Source organism: Panthera tigris, chromosome C1, assembly GCF_018350195.1.
Source record: "Panthera tigris isolate Pti1 chromosome C1, P.tigris_Pti1_mat1.1, whole genome shotgun sequence".
NCBI classification, from domain to species: domain Eukaryota; kingdom Metazoa; phylum Chordata; class Mammalia; order Carnivora; family Felidae; genus Panthera; species Panthera tigris.
Window position 1 is genome coordinate 216,849,125 of NC_056667.1, and position 18,016 is coordinate 216,867,140.

Here is an 18,016-nt window from a genome sequence, read left to right on the forward strand (position 1 = left end):
GGACCCTTCTACCCACATCTACTCAACATCTAGCGTCTCCAGGGCTATTTCCCAATCCATGCAAGGGACTGGGTTTGGAACATCGCTAAGGTCTTGCCCTGGGAAAGCTTGGAGTCCACAGGACACTGGGGCAGGAAGGCATGAGCGTTAGACCCCGTGGGCCTGACTCCGAAGCCAACTCACCCAGACTGCAGATTTTACCTCTCACCGAAACACCCTACCCTGATGGGGTGCCGCTGATGTGGGAAAGCCCTGCTCCATCCACAGTGAAAGCAAGAGGGCGGTGTGGAGTGGGTGGCTAAGGAAGGCGCGCTCCTCCGGGGCTTTACCGACAGAGGTCACTCTTCCTGCCTAGGGGGGCCTCACCCGAACAGCAGGCACCCAGGCTCTTGCATCAGGCATTGTTCATCAGCTGGCAGGCTGCACGAGGCTGAAGAGTGCCTGGATCCCAGGCTTGCCCAATACCTCGTCGCTCAGGTCGGGGAGCCCTGGGCCAAGCCAAGCCAGCCTCTGGGGGCAGTTGTGCAGCCTGTGTGTCCAGAGGCAGGCCTAGCTGCAAACAGAGGACCTCCCCTCTCCGTGCTCCAGCTGGAAGTCCTGGTTGAACTCCTTGAGGTAAGGGTAGAGGAGGTGGGAAGGACACCTGTGGAATCGTCTCGACTGGCTCTTCCTCTAGCACCCAAACCCCTCCGGGAGGCTCACAACTCAACCTCTACCCTTCCCTCCCATACGTGCACACAGTGGGTGTTGTGATCCAAGCCCAGCCAGTCCTCCCAGAGGATGGGAGATTGGGAGGAAGAGGGGAGCTCCCTTGATGGCCTGGGTTGTAAAGATGTGTCCGAGGCCAGGCCCCAGCTCCAAGCAGGCCTCTGGGAGGACATGGCCAGGCTCGAGGCCGAGACTCAGATAACGAGAGGCCTGCCCACGACAGGCTCCTTAGGCTGCCCCCCAGATCCCCAGAGCTGACCTCCTTGGCTTCTGTGAGCACTCCAGCCTTCTCAATCTTCTGTGCGTAAGCTTCCATTTCTGAAGAAGACCCGGATGATGACAAATTGATTCTCCGGGAAGCAGGAGGGTTAACTTGACCCCTTCCCTGGCTGCTGGGACCACCAGCTGCTAAGGGGCATGGTGCGCTGGGTGAGGGCAAATCCCTCTGCCACGTCAGGGACACCAGTTAGCTTTTGTGCCTCAGTTTCTGCATTTATGAAGTGGGGATATAGTAGCCCGCCCCCCCGCCCACCCCGTTATCTGCGGGGGATATGTCCTAAGACCCCCGATACCAGTTAGTACCAAACCTTAGACTGTGTTTTCCTATACATACATACCTATGATAAAGTTTAATTTATAGATTAGACACAGTAAGGGATTAACGACCAATTACAAAACTGAACAATTACAGCAAGATATTGTAGTAAAAGTTATGTGAACGTGGCCCCTCACTCTCAGAGCCTTATTGTGCTGTACGCACCCTTCCTCTTCTCGCGAGATGAAGGGAAGTGAATGTCATAGCATTAGGCTAGTCTTTACTGGCCTTCTGACAATCCATCTGAAGGAGGATCCTCGTCTGCTTCCTGGCTGCAGTTAACTGAGGGTAACTAAAAACTACCGTAAACAAAATACCTGATTCTTGAGGTGGTTGTGAGGGTTGCATGAGTTTACAACTTAGTAAGCCGGACATAAACATCAGGTGAAAAGACAAGGCAGCCTCACGAAATGGGAGCTAGAAATGGCGGCATTTATCCACAATGGTTAAGATTGGGGGTACGGGGCAGCCTGACTGTACAGAGTGGCCCCCTTGCGAGTGAGACCGGCCCTCAAGTCATTCCAGTGGTACCTTCACCGGCTGCCTTGTTTCAAGATCTTCTTTTCTCTTGCCAGGACTTCTGCAACCAGCTCATGCAATACTTCCAAGCAGATGGGTTCTGACCATCTGTTATGTGACAGGATGGGGGAGGGAGGAGAGGATGGGGAACAGGGCACAGGAGGGACTGAGGAGCTGAACTTAGGGAAACAGGCAGTGGCAGAAGCCTCCAGGACCCGGAAGGGAGAAGCACAGGACTCCAGTGTAGTCACAGAGGGACACCTGTACCGCCCACACTTTCGGGCCTCTCTGAACAAGTGGTGTCTGAGCTTAGGAAAACAAGAGTCAGCCAGGCAAAGGAGGGAGTGTTCCAAAACAGAAGGAATAACCAAGAGTTGTGTTCCTCACTGGTCTTCCTGACTCCGGTCTCCTTCCTGCCTGGCTCCTCTCCCACCAGCTCACTGAGAGCCAGAAGCTTCTTTCAGAAAGAAAACTTAAGTCACTCCCCATTCAACGGGGCTTCTGGAAACAAAATTCTAACTCCTTGGCTCTTTCTTCCCAGTCCACGTGGTGAACCTCATCTTTCAGATGGCCATTCCTCCAGGACCCTTGTCTGATTCCACCCCCACCCCCGAACCCAGCGCCTATTTCAATCACAGAGACAGACACGGACGTGAGAATGTGTACTCAACAAGCTAGAAATCTAGATAAAGTACTTTACAGTTGTGTAGGAGACGAAAAGGGGAATAAAAGCCTTTCAGATAAGATCAGGAAAGCGCCGATGCACTCCTGCAGGCTGCGCCTTAGCACCCCGGGGGTTGGCGACTGCCGCACGTCCGACCGCTTCCCCCCCCCCCCCGTCAGGCTCTGGGGCGGCCGGTCCTTTGCACCCTGGGCACGGTGCCGGGTACACAGCGAGCGCCCCAACCACCGAGGCGGTCAGCTGGGGCCCAGCCACTCCCCCAGCGCAGGCAGCGCCCAGCACCCCTGGGCCGCAGGTCAAGGCGCGGCACACGACGAAATCAATGGAAGTAGGAACTGCAGCTCCGAGCCCCGGACACTCGGGTGCGCAGGCTCCCGGAACAGCCTGGGGAACCCCGCCCCTGGCCGCTACTGTCCAATCAGCAGAGGCGGCGAGTTCACGCCCGCCCCCGGACGCACTCTCGGCCAATGAGCGAGGTCCGGGCGGCTAGTCGCCGAGCCCAGCCCCGGCGGGCGCACGCCGCTGTTCGCTTGTCAGGCTCCAAATAAAGTTCGTCGGGGCTTTGAATTTTTTTTTTAAAGCGCCCGCTGCAGTCGCGGCCGCCGCGGGCGAGAGCGGCCGAGTCCCCGCCCCGCCACTTCCGGTCCCGCCGCCCCGAGCCGGTGCGGCCGAGAGGGGCCGCGTCTCGCCGCTGCCGCCGCCGCTGCCGCCGCCGCCGCCGGCCGGCCGGGCATGGTGTTGGGTGCCGGGCCCGCCTCGCCTGTCTCGGGGTGCCCAGGTGAGGAGCGCGCGGCCCCGCGGCGGGCGAGGGGCGGCCGCGGGCCTCCAGGCGACGCCGGTGCCGCGGGCGGGCTGGCGGGCGGGCGGGCGGGCGGCGCCGGGGCCGCCTCAGGCCGCGCGCTCCTCACGGCCGGGGGCCGGGGACGCGGGGCCGGGCGGCCTGGCCGGGAAAGGCCGGGGCGCCGGCCGCCGCCGGGCTCGAGGGGCAGCCCGCAGCGAGCCCCTGCTTGTGCCGGCGCTCGCACGGCCTCGCTCGCGCCCGCCGTCGCCGGGGAGCTGCCGGCCGCATTGTCCAGAAGGCAACGGAGCCCAAGGTCACCAGCCCGCCGTGGCCGGGGGAAGCGGGACCCGGACGCAGGCCGCCCGGCTCCTCCCCGCCTCGCGAGTCAGGCCGGGCCTGGAGAGCGGCGGGGGTGAGGAGCGGGACTCCCGCCTCGCCCGCCTGCCTGCAGCTGCCCCGCGGTGGGGGCGGCCGCGGCTGGGTGGAGGGGTTCGTCCGCACCGAGGGGGGCGCCGAGGGGGAGGGCGTCTTGGAACCATCTGGACCACTGGGTCTCGGATGCCAGACCTGGTTCCGCTGGTGTGTAATCTTGGGTGTGGCCTTCCGCGCCCTGGGCTCAGTTTCCTCATCTGTCACAGGAGGGATCTGGGCCCTGCCCTCTCTGCATTCCCTCCAGCCCCGGAGCCGGGACTAGAAGGATCGGGAGTGGCCAGAGAAGGTTTCCTGGAGGAGATGTCGGAATCTGCTGTCCTGAGGAAGGAGTAGGATTAGGTGGGAAGGGACGGAGGGCACTCCAGACCTGGACAGCACCAGATTGAACAGAAGCTTCCAGAAACGGGCAAGGTGTTGTTGAGGAGCAGGGGTTGGAGGCCAGCTTGCCAGAGGATTTCTGGCTGGGTATGGGGGTGAGGGTGAGTGGTGGGGGACAGCAGGGTAGGGGTGTGCGGCTGGAGGACCCCCACCCCGATTTACTTGCCCTTCGGGTAGTAGGCAGTGCAGGAGGGGGTGGGTTTGAGGATGAAAATAAAGGGTTGGGCTCCCAAGGTCTGTCAGCCAAGCAGGGGGACTCCCCTCCCAGGTGGGGTTTCGGGCCCCCCCCCCCCCCCCCCGGCATTCTGAAGGAGGAGGGGAGTCCGTGGACTTTTTTGTGCCCTGACTTGGGCCACTGTGGTTAGAGAAGTTGGTTGTCCCCTAGTGACCTGCAGTTCTACCTTTTACTCTAAGATTGGGGCTTTTCCACAGCAGGAAGGATTGTAAATGAGTTCCTCACCCCGTGAGCTCACTGGCCCCTGGTGTCCCTGCACAGGTGGCATGGCCTGACCCTGCGGCCGTGGGCAGGAGTGCCGAGTAAACGTTGACGATGAGACTAGTAAATAGCACGCCAGAATCTTTTTTGAACAGTCAGAGCAACTCCCACCCAGAGGAGAAACTTGAATGGGCCAGCTGGGACTTGTGGCATTTAGAGACCGTGGACGCCACTCGATACGGCTGATCTGTCCCCAAAAGCGCTGCCTTAACGGGGCGCAACTTGCGGCAAAGGGACCGTCCAGTTTTAAGCCTGGTCTTCTGTGGGTGAAGCACATTACAGGAGGCAAAGAGGATTCGGAAGCAACGGCAGGTGTTCAGCAAACTTCTTGACAGTTTGAATAATTCTTTTTGTTCCAGTCTCTTTGTGAATTAACAGCTATGGAAACGTTCCAAATTAGGCCTTAGGTTTATCCCCGAAGTGGCCTGTGATAATGATACAGATGGAGAGATAGGTGGTCATTATACACTTGGGTTCCTTAGAATGCTAGGAAAGTAAGTTTAGTCTTCCCTTCGAGGGACAACAAAACACGAGTGTCATTGTCTTTATCCCTTGCGGTCATGCCCAGTGTATTTATTAAGGGCCACAAATTTGTTGAAGAAGCCCGGAATCCGACTCCGGGTGGGGTTGAGTTCGGGGCGTATTCTGCCCACTTCGGTGTGGGGTACTAGGCTTATAAAAGAGCCGAATCCTCGGGAGCAGTGACACGGAACAGTGTCGTGATGAGAGCCTTTCTTTGTCAACGAGTCTTGCCAGGACCCTCTGAGCGGCTCCTTCGGCGCAGGTCCCAGGGAGCCGGGTGTGGACCAGGCGTGTGCCCTGCCCTGGCACTTGCTCCTCCGGACTCTTCGTTATGACTTTCCTAGGACTAGAACTCTCTCCACGCACGCCGGGCTCTTGTTTCACTGTTGCCGTCTTTGTACTGGCACGGTCAGCTAGAGGGCACAAGCCGAGCAGACTTCGTGAAGGTGCATGTCTTGTCTGCAGCAACCCTGACCATGGGGCAGGACTGATGTGCTCGAGGCTGGGTGTGTGGCGTGGGGCTTGGCGGGGGAGGCAAACGCTGTTTTGTGATCCACGTCTGCCGAAGGGATTCCCGACCAGATCATGCCAGGTGGGGACTGAGCAAGAGAGCCCAGCTGTGGGTGGTGCTGCAGGCGGGAGCCCCCATGGGTGTTTCTGACTCTGTCCCACTGCCAGGCACCTCCTTGTGAGGTTCCTGAACGGATACCTCCCTGCCCTGGGTAAAGCCGAGAAGATGTGCATTTGGTGCTTATGGTCCAGGCTGCTGTGTAGGTTCACCTGTGGGGATGGCGTGGTCAGGTGGCAGTGCAGAAACCAGTGTTGGTATCTTTTCGCGTTTGTGTCAGCTTTATTGAGGTGTGATTGAAGTACGTGAAACTGCACATGTTTAAAGTACGCAGTTAGATCAGTCTTGACGTACACGTACAGCCCTGAAGCCGTCACCACACTCAAGACCGAAATGTGCTCATCATCTCCAAGAGGGAAACTAACGTTTCTTCGGTGACTGCTCCTAGCAGCTGAGTGGCCCCAGACTAGGCCGTTCCTGGGCCCCCATTGTCACAGGATCCACATCAGTAAAAAAGAGTGGGAACTGGGGGTTGGAGGGAGAAATCCTTTCCAGATTTGAAATGTTAGGAGCTTGTGAACCCTGTGTGTAGTAGAACCATCTTTTGAAGCATTTAGACCAATGGTTCTTTTTAAAAAAAAAATTTTTTTTTTTTTTAACGTTTATTTAGTTTTGAGACAGAGAGAGACAGAGCATGAACGGGGGAGGGTCAGAGAGAGGGAGACACAGAATCCGAAAGAGGCTCCAGGCTCTGAGCTGTCAGCACAGAGCCCGACGCGGGGCTCGAACTCACGGACCGCGAGATCATGACCTGAGCCGAAGTCGGCCGCTTAACCGACTGAGCCACCCAGGCGCCCCTAGACCAATGGTTCTTAAAGGGGTTAGGTGTGTGTTTATGTGTAGGTCACATACAGTGCAGAAGATCTTATTCAGTATTTTTTTTTTTTATGGTACAAATAATGGAAAATAAAATCCACCAGTCTTTGGAGGAGGGGGAGGTACACAGAAGATGGTGTGAAAAGCTATGTTAGGAACCTGGGTTAGAAATGGTTACAACTAGGGGCGCCTGAGTGGCTCAGTCCGTTAAGCGTCTGACTTTCGGCTCAGGTCATGATCTCACGGTTCGTGACTTCCATCTATGTGTCGGGTTCTGCGCTGACAGCTCAGAGCCTGGAGCCCGCTTCGGATTCTGTATCTCCCTCTGTCTGCCCCTCCGCTGCTTGCACTCTGTCTCTCGTACTGTCTCAAAAATAAATAAACATTAAAAAAAAATTTTTTTTTAACGGTTACAAATACCAATGGACGGGGGGTTCTTATTTTGGCATTCAATAGCTTGGCCTCAAACTAAAAGTTTTGTGTTTGGGTCAAGTTTTTCATTTGGAAGTTTTAGGTCATTTTCTTTTGAAAACAATCAGAGTGGTATTGAAAGGAAAAAATATTAAAGTAACAAAGGAAATTATGGAAATATTGGGCTGGTGACCAGTTTTTGTGTTTGATCTTTATTGTCCTTCCCAGTGAGCTTTCAGTGGGGGTGCCTGAAACACAGATGAGCTGGAAGCAGCCAGTGAAGAGAATCCAGTTTGGTGCATTAATTATAACTTAATATCCACGTTCATACTGCCTAAAAAAATGCAAATAAGACGCAACATAAGTAAGTGCAGAGATGGTTCTTAAGGTTCCAGCCCCGCCTTTGTTAAAGGAAGAGGGAAAACAAAGCGTTGCGTGGCTCCCTCATCAGGGCTGATGCTCCCCGCAAGTCTGCAGTGGGCCGGGCACTGTGGGGCCGCACCACAGGTGCACGGGCCGTGCAGCGGGGAAGGGCACACTTAACCAGTGGCTAGTGGTGAACCCACGTGGAACCCGTTGGTGGAGGCTCTGCTCGACCACCAGCTCAGGGGGAGCCCTGTTACCAGTACGTCCCAGGGCCTGGTGTCCAGTGAATGTTAAATGCGTGGCTCTTCCTTTTTAAGTTCTTTTTTTTTTTTTAAGGTTATGTATTTTGAGAGAGAGAGCAGGAGAGGGGCAGAGAGAGAGGAAGAGAGAATCCCGAGCAGGCTCGGAGCTGTCGGCACAGAGCTTGATTTGGGGCTCGAACTCATAAACCATGAGATCGTGACCTGAGCTGAAATCAAGAGTCGGATGCTCAACCAGCGGAGCCGCTTAGGTTTCCCATGGCTCTCTCTTTAAAATTTTCATTAACGCTTTAAAAAATCAGACTTACACAGGATAGCATAGAGATTTCCCAAATTGATTATGAAGGAATCCAGTCTAAGGAACGCACCTCACATACTGAGTTTTTCTGTAACGAAGTTCTAGGAAACTGTTAGCCACCTTATTTTATTGTCTTCGGTTTCCAGTCTTTGTCTAGAGATGTGTCCTTAACCCTGCCCTCGGTCTGTCTTTCAGGGGAAAGGTGGCAGTAATGCTGACGCTTGCGAGCAAACTGAAGCGGGATGACGGTCTCAAAGGGTCCCGGACGTCAGCCACGGCCTCCGACTCCACTCGGAGGGTGTCTGTGAGAGACAGGCTGCTTGTTAAAGGTGATGTCATCCATGTGAGCTGTTTTCTATCCTGTAACAAAATGAAGTCTGACTGGAGGCTCTTCTGGGATGCGAGGTGGCCTGTTGCTGAATAGAAATACTTACTTGAAAGTGTTGAAGGATGTGATTGCTTGTCACTTCCAAGGACTTTGTACTGGGCGCACACTGCAGGAACGCCGACGGCAAGAAAGCACGGCGTGTCTCACGCACTTGGGTGGTGCTCTGCAGGGGCTGCCGGGATGCTAGCGGAAGGATGTCGGTGCTGGGGGGCCAGCAGGCCCAGGACTGGTCCCGGTGCCGTCTGTCTGGCTGGTGTGCGTGGGGCCGGGGAGTCCCTTCCTCTCTTGTGCTCAGTCACAAGAAGCTCCAGGGTCCCTCTCCCACACCCCGGCACCAGTTTCTGGTCTGTACAGGGAGGGAGTGGGATTCAGTAATCTCCCAGCATCCTTCTGTACTTTATTCAAGTCACAGCCTGAGGAGAGCCTTGTACCAAGTAGTTCTCTTCACAGAGTTAATAACAGTGGCCTGGAACTCTCGTCTTTGGAGAAGGGTTTGTGTAATGTGTATGAATGTGCGTGTCTGTGAATATGCCCGTGTTGGTACGGAACTTTTGCATTCAGTCATTGAACAGACTTAACAGCTGTCAGGTGCAGAGACAGTTTCCCAGGGTCGTGAGACTACAGAAGATGTGGATTCTGAGAAACTTAGCAGAAGTCCATGGGGGAGGGGAAGAAAAAAAAAGAGGTTAGAGAGGGAGAGAGCCAAAGCATAAGAGACTCTTAAAAGCTGATAACAAACTGAGGGTTGATGGGGGGTAGGAGGTCGGGGAGGTCGGGTAATGGGCATTGAGGAGGGCACCTTTTGGGATGAGCACTGGGTGTTGCATGGAAATAAACAGTTTGACAATAAATTACATATTAAAAAAAAAAAGAAATAGTTCCTGCCCTAAGAGCTTAGAATTTGCAGCACTTTTTACTTTATGGCATGTGTTTGCATTTAAGTGTGTAGAGCTAGGAAGCAAAGAAGGGCCACGCAGTTAGGACTGCCTGTTTCATGCTGCAGCAGGCAGACCCCGTGAGGTTACTGGCATTCGTATCTCCTGAAACGGACCTAATGGCAGGACAGCTGGGATGTGTGAACGCGCTGTTGTCCTTCTCAGAAGCGAATCAGCGCTGCCCTTGGGCGGGAGTAGGGGCCAGGAAGGCGTCAGGTTCGGGGAGTCTTCAGCGGTGCCCTCCTCCTCACTCTTCCTGCACCTTGCCTTAGCTCGGGTTTATCCGGCCAGATGGATGATGGGGTAACGATGGAGGAAAAAGCATTTTTTACGTTTTGATACTCTACCCATGCCGTCAGATTGAATTCAGAATTTGTGATGGCGCTGCGGGAGTCAGGTGGGACGCGGGACGCGGCTCCTCACCTGATGGGCCTGATAGGACTTGAATCTCTTTCCAAGATGCTGGCTCGAGGGTTCCATCTGCAGAGGAAGCCAGGAGCCACGCAAACCGAGGAAGGGGTTAGCGGTGTTGACGCTGTCCTCAAGTGGAGGGTATTTTAGCGCCTGGGAGTTACAGTGAGGAAGGTCCAGATGTTAGCTGAGGAGGAGCAGGTGGGAAGCCACGAGTAGACCGTCCCGGCTGCTTCACCGTATCCCTTGTCGTGGTTCATAGCCGCTTTTGTACACTGGGCACATGGGGCCAGGCCCTCCGTTGGACACTTTATAAGGCAGTTGTCATTTACCTTTTGCTAAGCCTTGCCCGGTCGGTGGTTCATTTTGTCGCTGAGGAACTGAGACTCAGAGAGGTTAAAAAACTTGCCCAGATTACAACTGTATTATTGTAGCAGGAGAGCCAGACCCACGTTTTGGGGTGGGGCAGGCGCTGGGGGAGCAGACCCGGCAAGCAAGGTCTGAATGAGCAGAAGTGCAAGTCCATTGAAAAGAGCATTCGGGGGGCTCCTGCACACCTTGCACCTGCTCAGGGATTCACCTGCCAGCTCGCAAATGGCTCTGGGACCCAATGCAGCCCAGAGGGGCCCATTGAGGCCCACAAAGCTGGATTCTGCTCCACCTCCCAGGACAGATGTCTTTGACGGGGTTTGCAGGGCCCCGCTAAGGTCCTTGACCTTGTGAGACTCGTCAGAGAGAGGTGCAGAAAGAACCACGTCATGAGGCCACCTGTTTCCATCCTCCTACGACACTGGTGATGATCAGGTTTCTGGGGTAGTCGTGGGTAGCAGGGCTCAGTAACACCCCTCACGTGGCCTGCCCTCTGTCTGCCCTAGGTGGCTGTTGGCCCAAGCTGGGCTGGCTGAGGGGCGAGCGGTTTGGGCTTGTGGGGGAGGGTGGGTAGAGAGCAGGGGTGGGCCTGACCTGAGACTGGGGGCTGTGAAAAACCAGTGCGCACTACAGGGTGCTCTGACGGTCCCTGATCGCCTGGTCTGCACCTGGGGCACTCCTTTACTTGGCCGGGTGGGCCAGAGGCTTTCATCCTGCAGGTTTCTGATGGCGGAAGTGGTGTGTGGAGTCCAGGAGTCCGTAGCATCTTGGGGCACTCGGGGGGTGATTAGGGGAGGCCGGGGAGGCCCCCTCTGGGAACTTTGAGAGAAGTCGGGCGTCCGAGTTCAGTAAGACTGTCGTCCTGGGCTGTGACTTGGACTCACGTGAGAGTGTTGCTCGTGAGGATCGTTAGGTTACACAAAAGCGTATTGCGCGTCGGTGCCACAGGCCGGGTTCCTGGGAATGCGGAATTTGTCAGCAGGAGCGTTAGGAAGCGGTGTCGCTGGGACTGATACCCGTGGAGGGAAAGGAAGGATGCAGGCTTAGGCAGAGTAAGAAATGGAGCTTTGGGGAAGGCCCCAGACAGCCCCTGCTTCGGCAGGTGCAGCCTTCGGAGCTGTCCCCAGCCAGACGAGACGGTCAGGTCTTCCTGCTCTGTGTTGATCAGTTGTCCGCCGGGGGCTGCCCCGAGAGGGCTGTGGCCCGGAGTCGGGGGGTCTGTGCCGCCCACCCAGTTCCCAGAAGGACTGAGAGCTGAAGGCCATGTGCAGACAGCCATGTGTGGCGGGGGAGGCCCGGGTGGGGGTGAATCCTGTCGCCCAGAGGTTGGGATGTGGCTTGGTGCAGGTGGCTGTAGGGCGGAGCGGACGGGTGGGAGAGAGCAGAGGTTGGCAGGGCCGGTGGTGGCTGCGCAGCTGAGGCTCCTGTTCCTGTTCTTGCCTCCGGGAGGCCAGAGTCCCTCTCCCTGGAAAAACCAAAGCCTGCCTGGGAGCAGCCGGCCAGGGGGGGCCTCTCCTGTGCTGGCACCTTGGTCATACCACCTTTTCATCCGCATCTCATGGGTAACTGTCAGGGACGTCCTCCAGGCTGGAACTGGGGTGATGCTTATAGCAGCAGCAGCAGCAGCAGCCCCTGGAGGCCGCAGAACAATTGAGTATTTCCAGGCTAAGACTGGGAGCTGCTGTCTGCCCTGAATCCTAGGACCTGGGGACACTGTGGAGGGCGTGTCAGATCTGTGCAGGTCTGGGCCGAACTGGGGAACCATGGCCAGTGTTTTTAGCCACAGGGCAGGTGGGACTAAGTTCCTGGTGGACCTTTATGGGGCCACTGAGCTAGAGTCTCATCCGGCAGAAGCTTAGCCCCTTTTGTACAATGGGATCATATGTGTCTTTGTGTTCTTTCCTTCTTTCACTCAACAAACATTTTAGTCCAGCTGTGTGCCAGCCTGTTAGTGACCCCCGAAGACCCCAAGAGGCTCCAGGCATGCCAGCAGGAACCTTTCACCTCTGTGAGTCCTTGTTCAGTGTGGAGACTTGGACCGAGCTGAGTTCAGGGTCAGTCCTGGAATTAGGGGAACAAGACAGAATGAATGTGTGCACCTTTATCCGTATCAGCCCCTGCACCCCAGGTGGTTTCTGCTTCTGGGGCTGTGCTGTGTGGCTGTCCACGCTCCAGGCCTGGAGCAGAGAGGCCTGGCCACCCACCTGCATGTGTTCCCCAGGGTCTAGCGTGCAGATGTGTCCTCGGGGTGCCACGCGGGGCCTCAGGTGAACTGCTGTGTCCACATGAGCAGTCTGGTCACGGGATGGGATAGGAAGGCCCGTTCCAGTGCAGTTCCTGGAAGAGTGGGGGAAAGAGAACCATTCATTGTTCTCCAGAGCTGCTGTCGCCATGCCAGGCCCTGCCCAGGACTCTGGGGGTGGGCTCGGGGTTGGGCTTGCCATGTTGACAGAGTACTCAGCAGAACTATGGTATGTATGTATGTGTTATTTATTTATTTAGTGTTTATTTTTGAGTGAGAGAGACAGAGGGGAGGGACAGAGAGAGAGGGAGACACAGAATCCGAAGCAGACTCCAGGCTCCGAGCTGTCAGCACGGAGCCCGACGTGGGGCTCGAACTTACAGACCGTGGAGATCGTGACCTGAGCTGAAGTCGGACACTTAACCGACTGAGCTACCCAGGCGCCCCGCTACAGTATGTATTTTAAGAAGTAGAGCAGTGGCCTAGAAGGAGGAGTCCTGCTAACATGGAGCTAAGGCAGCTGGCCCCAAGAATACCACTGAAGCTGCCCAGCAAGGTTGGTGGCCCCACGTGGGTGGGCCCGGTAGCCCAGGGGGGCGGGGAGGGTTGTGGAAGACGGATGAGGTTTCAAGTTGCCCTTGTCCACTCCTGTGGAGAGTGGGGGTGGTGGGGGCCTTGGGCTCCATTCCCATCGATACCAGTCTCTGCTGCGGCAGCTGTGCTGGTTTTCAGGGTTGCGGCCTCGCTCCCTGAGCGTGAAAGGGACCGTGGGTGCTCTGGGCCCACACTCCGCAGTGTGCTGCTGAAGGGCCCCAGACGGAGTGGAAGGGCTGAGGTGAGGGTCCGTGGGGTCCTCAGGCCGGGGTGTGGGTGGTGCCGTCTCTGGGAGAGCTGATGCCCTTAGTTCGGGTGTCTCCCAGATGAGGGCACTGCGCGTGGATGCTGAGAGCACAGAAGGGGTGCTCAGCGCATGAAGACAGGCGGGAAGCTGAGAGAAAGTTCTGGTCAAAGAAATCTCGGAGGTAGTGGTTCAGGCCGAAGGAGGTAATCAAGGCTTCTGGGAGGTAGCTGCATCGCCAACTGGGTGACCGGGTGGGGCGGCCCAGCTGCCCTGCCTGGTGGGGCTTGGAGCTGGCGTTTGCCAAGAACCACCTGCGTCTGCCACTGACCTTTTGTCTTAGCTCAAGCTGCCGTAAGCAAATACTGTAGATTGGGTGGTTTCAGCAACACACATTTATTTCTCGTGGCTCAAAGGCTGGGAAGTCCAAAATCAAGGCATCAGCGGATTCGGTTCCAGTCAGGACCCCCTTCCCGGCCCGCAGGCACCTGGTGTCTCTTCTTCCAAGGGCACTAATGCCATTGTGAAGGCCCCACCCTCATGACCGCATCTAATTCTGATCGCCTCCTGAAGGGCCCACCTCCTAATGCCATCACATGTGGGGACAGGGTTAGGGCTTCAACATAGGAACTCAGGGGGAACACACTTCCACAGCACCTTTGGATGCATTGGTCCCTAACTGCATGAGGAGAAGGGCTTCTCACTCTCGGGACATGCGCACCAGGAGCACCGCCAGCTCTCCGGCAAGCGTGCTTATCTGTTAAGCATTTCCTGAGCGACCTGTGTGTGTGCCAAGCCCGAGACCGAGTGCTAGGGTTGCAGGGCTGGGTCACACCGTACAGCCCCTGCCGTGAAGAGTGTGCAGATTTGAGTGGCAGGCAGTGTGGAAACAGAGCGCTGTGCTGCGAGCAGCCTGTGGCAGAAAGGGGCGGATATGTGCCGGGTGAGGGCCACCGCGGTTATCAGGTGGATCTCGTAATCTGATATTTCAGTGCAGGCGTGCTTCGAGTGGGCTCTGTGGTTTGCTTTTTAGTTAGAAAGGAGAAGAGTCTAAGCTTTCAGAAGGAAGTTGTGCAGCCACGGAATTGTGCAAGATGAAAGGTAGGGCCAGTAAGGTGTAGAGGGGTTAGCATCTTGGAACAGGCGAGACTTCAGCAGGTTAAAAATAGCTGAGTGTCTTGCTGTTTTACAGGTAGGGGTAGCGTCCTGCAGGCAGTGAGGTCATGCAGGGAAGGGCCACCACTTTGCTAAGAGGTCTCTCGAACATGTAAAGCAATTCGCTCATTTCTTTGGCCGTAGACTTCTTGTACGTAGATTCTAAGGTATAACTACTGATGTTAATAAATTCTTATTTGCCATCGTTTGAAGTGTAGACGAACTGTGTCATTTGTGACAGCTCCATGGGAGTGTGTGGCTTATTTTATCTACTGCACTAGGCTGAGCCAAAATGCCGAGCATCTTGATTGAAATTGTCGTGCTCCCAAGATTGCGCTCCCTGCCTGCGCTTGGACCAGAACCTCGCAGCGGCCCTGACCGTGGTGGGGCTCTCCCAGCCCTTGTCCACTTTCCTTGACTGAGTGACACCGAACCTAGAAATGGAAGCATAACGCTCATCTTTGGAGCTGAAATTCTAGACTACAACGTGAAGTTATCAAATCCATCTGCGTAAACATCTGCGTGCGAATATCTGAGCATGGCCGAGTAGCCTGTGGCGGTTTCCTGTACCTGGGGAGGGCAAAACATTCAGAGGCCTGGGCCCCACGTACACCTCCTGGTGTAGTGGGTCCGCATAGGGCTAGGAGTGGTAAAGGCTGAGCAGGTACTAGGTTATGGTGACGAATGCACAACTCCGGGTTTTAACTGAAAATTAATTGAATCGTACAGTTAGAGTGGGTCTGTTTTCTTGTAAATTGTGCCTCACCAAAGCTGTCGTTTGATAAGTGGGCAGAACAGCAGAAAACTCCCCAAGTGATCTATATGCAGCCAGGCCGGAGGATTCCTGTTCGACAGTGAGGCTTCCTCTGGACACAGGCCTCTGGCCCCGACGCCCCATCGTGGTGGTGCAGGGGTCCGCTTCTGTTCGGTCACCACCGTGCCCCTGGTCAGTGCCTTGCTGTTCTCCTGCATCCTGACCTCGCTCTTCCCCAACCCTTGGCACCAGACGGCCGCCTTAGACGTTTTGCTTCTGTTTTGTGGCCCCCTCCCCCTCAGATCCTCTGGGCACACTGGACTACCAGAGTTTCACAACTAGACGGGACAGGCTTGCCGGGGAAAGCCAGTTCCGGCCTCAGTCTCTCAAGACGAGGGCCCTCAAGGACGGTTTCTTGTAAGTTCTTAGCAACAAGCTGAATGGTAGTGTAATAAAATGTGTAAATACAGTTTAAGAACATACATTTTTTGTAGGTATTCTTTTAAATGTTTATTTTGAGAGAGAGAGTGTGCATGTGTGAGCAGGAGAGGGGCAGGGAGAGAGGGAGAATCCTAAGCAGGCTCTGTGCTCACTAATGTGAGCTCTATCTCATAAACAGTAAGATAATGACCTGAGCCGAAATCCAAGAGTCAGACGCTTAACGCCCTTAATCGACTGAGCCACCCAGGCGCCCCCAGGTAACATTTATTTTGAAGTGATTAACATGAATGACTCATTTGTTAAAATGTACGCTTTTTTGATAAAACAAATGCCCTGTGTGAGCCGCCAGAGCGGAGTGTGGCCCTGGGAGGGCCTCGGAGGGCCTGGTACCGGTGTCCTCGGAGCGGGTAGCAGTTTGGCCCCTGCCCGCCTTTGCGGTTTGAGGTTTTCTTTAGCGAGTGCCCTGGCCCCAGGACGGTGAGAACGGGCCAGTCAGAAAGATGAAACCAAAGTTCACCGTGCTCATTAGAAGAAAATGATAGTGAACGTTCATAGGGTTATCCTTACATTTTATCAAGTGACTGGGATTTAAATGTAAAATGTGCCATGACGCCAGGTGGCCAGGAAAACAGACTTCCCAGGCCTGCACCTCACCACAGAACTTGTTCCTTTTCCAATCACAGCAAGACGATAATGAACTGTCACTCCTCTCTCCGTGCCCGGCTCCGCTGAAGAGATCTGCTCCTTTTCTCAGGAGTGAGGGCGCTCTCCCCGGCTAGGGCACTGGACAGAACACTGTTAGAACCACGTGAGCACCTTTCCGCTCCCTCACTCCACCCATCTCTGCCCCACTCCACTTTTCTGAATGCCCATTCCACATACCTGGAGCCCAGAGTGGACACATTTAGCGGGCTGCCTGTCTGTACCCAGATTCTCAAGTAGCTGATACTAAAGGCCTGTGGGCCTCCAGCCCTCGGCCTCAGAGTGGAGCCGCCTGCCTGCCCGTCTTCCCGCTGACACGCTCCGTGTTCAGCTTCCCAAGGTCATGGCGCCCCCGTCCCTTCCCTGCCCACCGTTCCACACTTCACTTAAAGGAATCGCCCTACCCACTGCTTCTGTGTTTTGGCCCCCCATTGACTTCTTAGTTTTTTGGAATCTGGTTTCCATCTCGCCACCTGCCTTCCTGCCGTTTCGAGGACCCTCAGCGGGGTCCGATCCGCATCCGGTGGCCTCGACTGGGGCCTCATTTCCCTGGGACCAGTCTGTCTCTTGAATCACTTACGTTCCCCACGTGTCTCCTCCTTTTCCTCCTGTTTGTCCTGAGTGACTCTGTGCTCTCTGCCGAGCTTCATTCTTTTCGCCAGCCTCCCCTGTCAGTCTCACGAGGTCCAGGTGGCGTCACCACGGGGTCTCTTTGGCCCTGGCCGTGCGCCCGGATTGCAGCTTCTTCCTCCCAGGACTTCCCCAGCAGCTCAGCTCTCGGTGCCCTCTCGGACCCCCCCCCCACCCCCACCCCACACAGCGGGCAGACCCTGTGCCCTCAGGCTCTCTGACTGTCCCTGCCTTTGCTAGGCCCTGGCCGCCTCGTGTCATAGGTCACCAGACCTCCGCTTTGCCCTTTCTGAAGTTGTCCTCTCGAGGAAAGTTTGGAAACTGGGTAGAAATGACCCTCTGCTCCCTATTTCTGCAGATTCAAGTTGAGAACTCCAGGCCGTGCGCAGAGCCCTCCTGGTTTCTCATTGCTCTGCCTGCCCTGCGCACCTTCTCCTTCCTGTGCTTGTCTGTGCTCCATGCTCTTGCCCGTCACTAACTTACCTCCTTGGCAAACCTTTTCGTTCCTCTTCTGCTGGACTTAATTCTACTTATTCTTGAAAGCCTGGCCCATAGACCTCCTTCCTCTAGTCTCCACAGCGGGTGGGGGCCTCTGTGCCCCCAGGACCCCAGAGCTGCTGTGTCTGAGGCACCGATGACTTGCCTGCCTGCTTATTTCCGGGTATCCCGAGAGCTCCGCAGTAGGAGTGGGGTGTCTGCAGCTTTGTCCCGGCAGAGGGGCGCCGGGCTTCACTGCTGAGTGAAGGGGCCGGGGACTGCGGCACCGAGCCCCGCTCCTTGGGCAGTCGCGAGATGTTAACAGATAGCAGACCCTGGCAGGAGGCAGAGTTTTCTCTCACTGGAAAAGTTCCAGCACACACGGGGCAAGCCTGCATGGGAAGACAGGTCTGAAAGAACCAGAAGAGACACAGGTGCGTATATAAATCACGTTCCAAGGGTAGCAGTTCCTCTGTGTGGGGGAACAAGACTTTCAAACAGACTCCAGTGACCGTTTACCTATGGGGGATTTCTATGTGAATTTTAAAGTATTTTCATTTACACCAAGTACGTTTTCAAGGGCCTGTGACCGTATCTGCCGGCATCCCGCAAGTCCCTTTGTGTATTTGAAAGCGATTCCACGGCTTGAAGTCTTAAACAGTAGACCAAGTGTAGATTTCAGTTACTTCGGTCTGTTTTGTTCCGCGGTGTTCCGGAAGAAGTTGCCAGGTTAGAGCAGGGATTTTCTGTGCAGAGTTGATGGATATTAACGACGGTCTCTT

General features: G+C 55.7%; 1 protein-coding gene across 5 annotated transcripts in view; it reads left to right on the forward strand.

Annotated features, from left to right (window-relative positions):
- Positions 1-3,169: 3,169 nt before the first annotated feature.
- Positions 3,170-18,016, forward strand: part of UBE2F (ubiquitin conjugating enzyme E2 F (putative)) — a 53,567-nt gene continuing 38,720 nt past the window's right edge. Inside the window, exons 1-2 of one of the 5 annotated variants that reach the window (XM_042995846.1) lie at positions 3,170-3,282; positions 8,088-8,221. In XM_042995846.1, coding sequence (XP_042851780.1) covers positions 8,104-8,221 — 118 coding nt within the window. In that variant the 5' untranslated portion in view covers positions 3,170-3,282; positions 8,088-8,103. The other 4 variants (XM_042995842.1, XM_042995845.1, XM_042995843.1 and 1 more) reach the window with 4 other exon arrangements.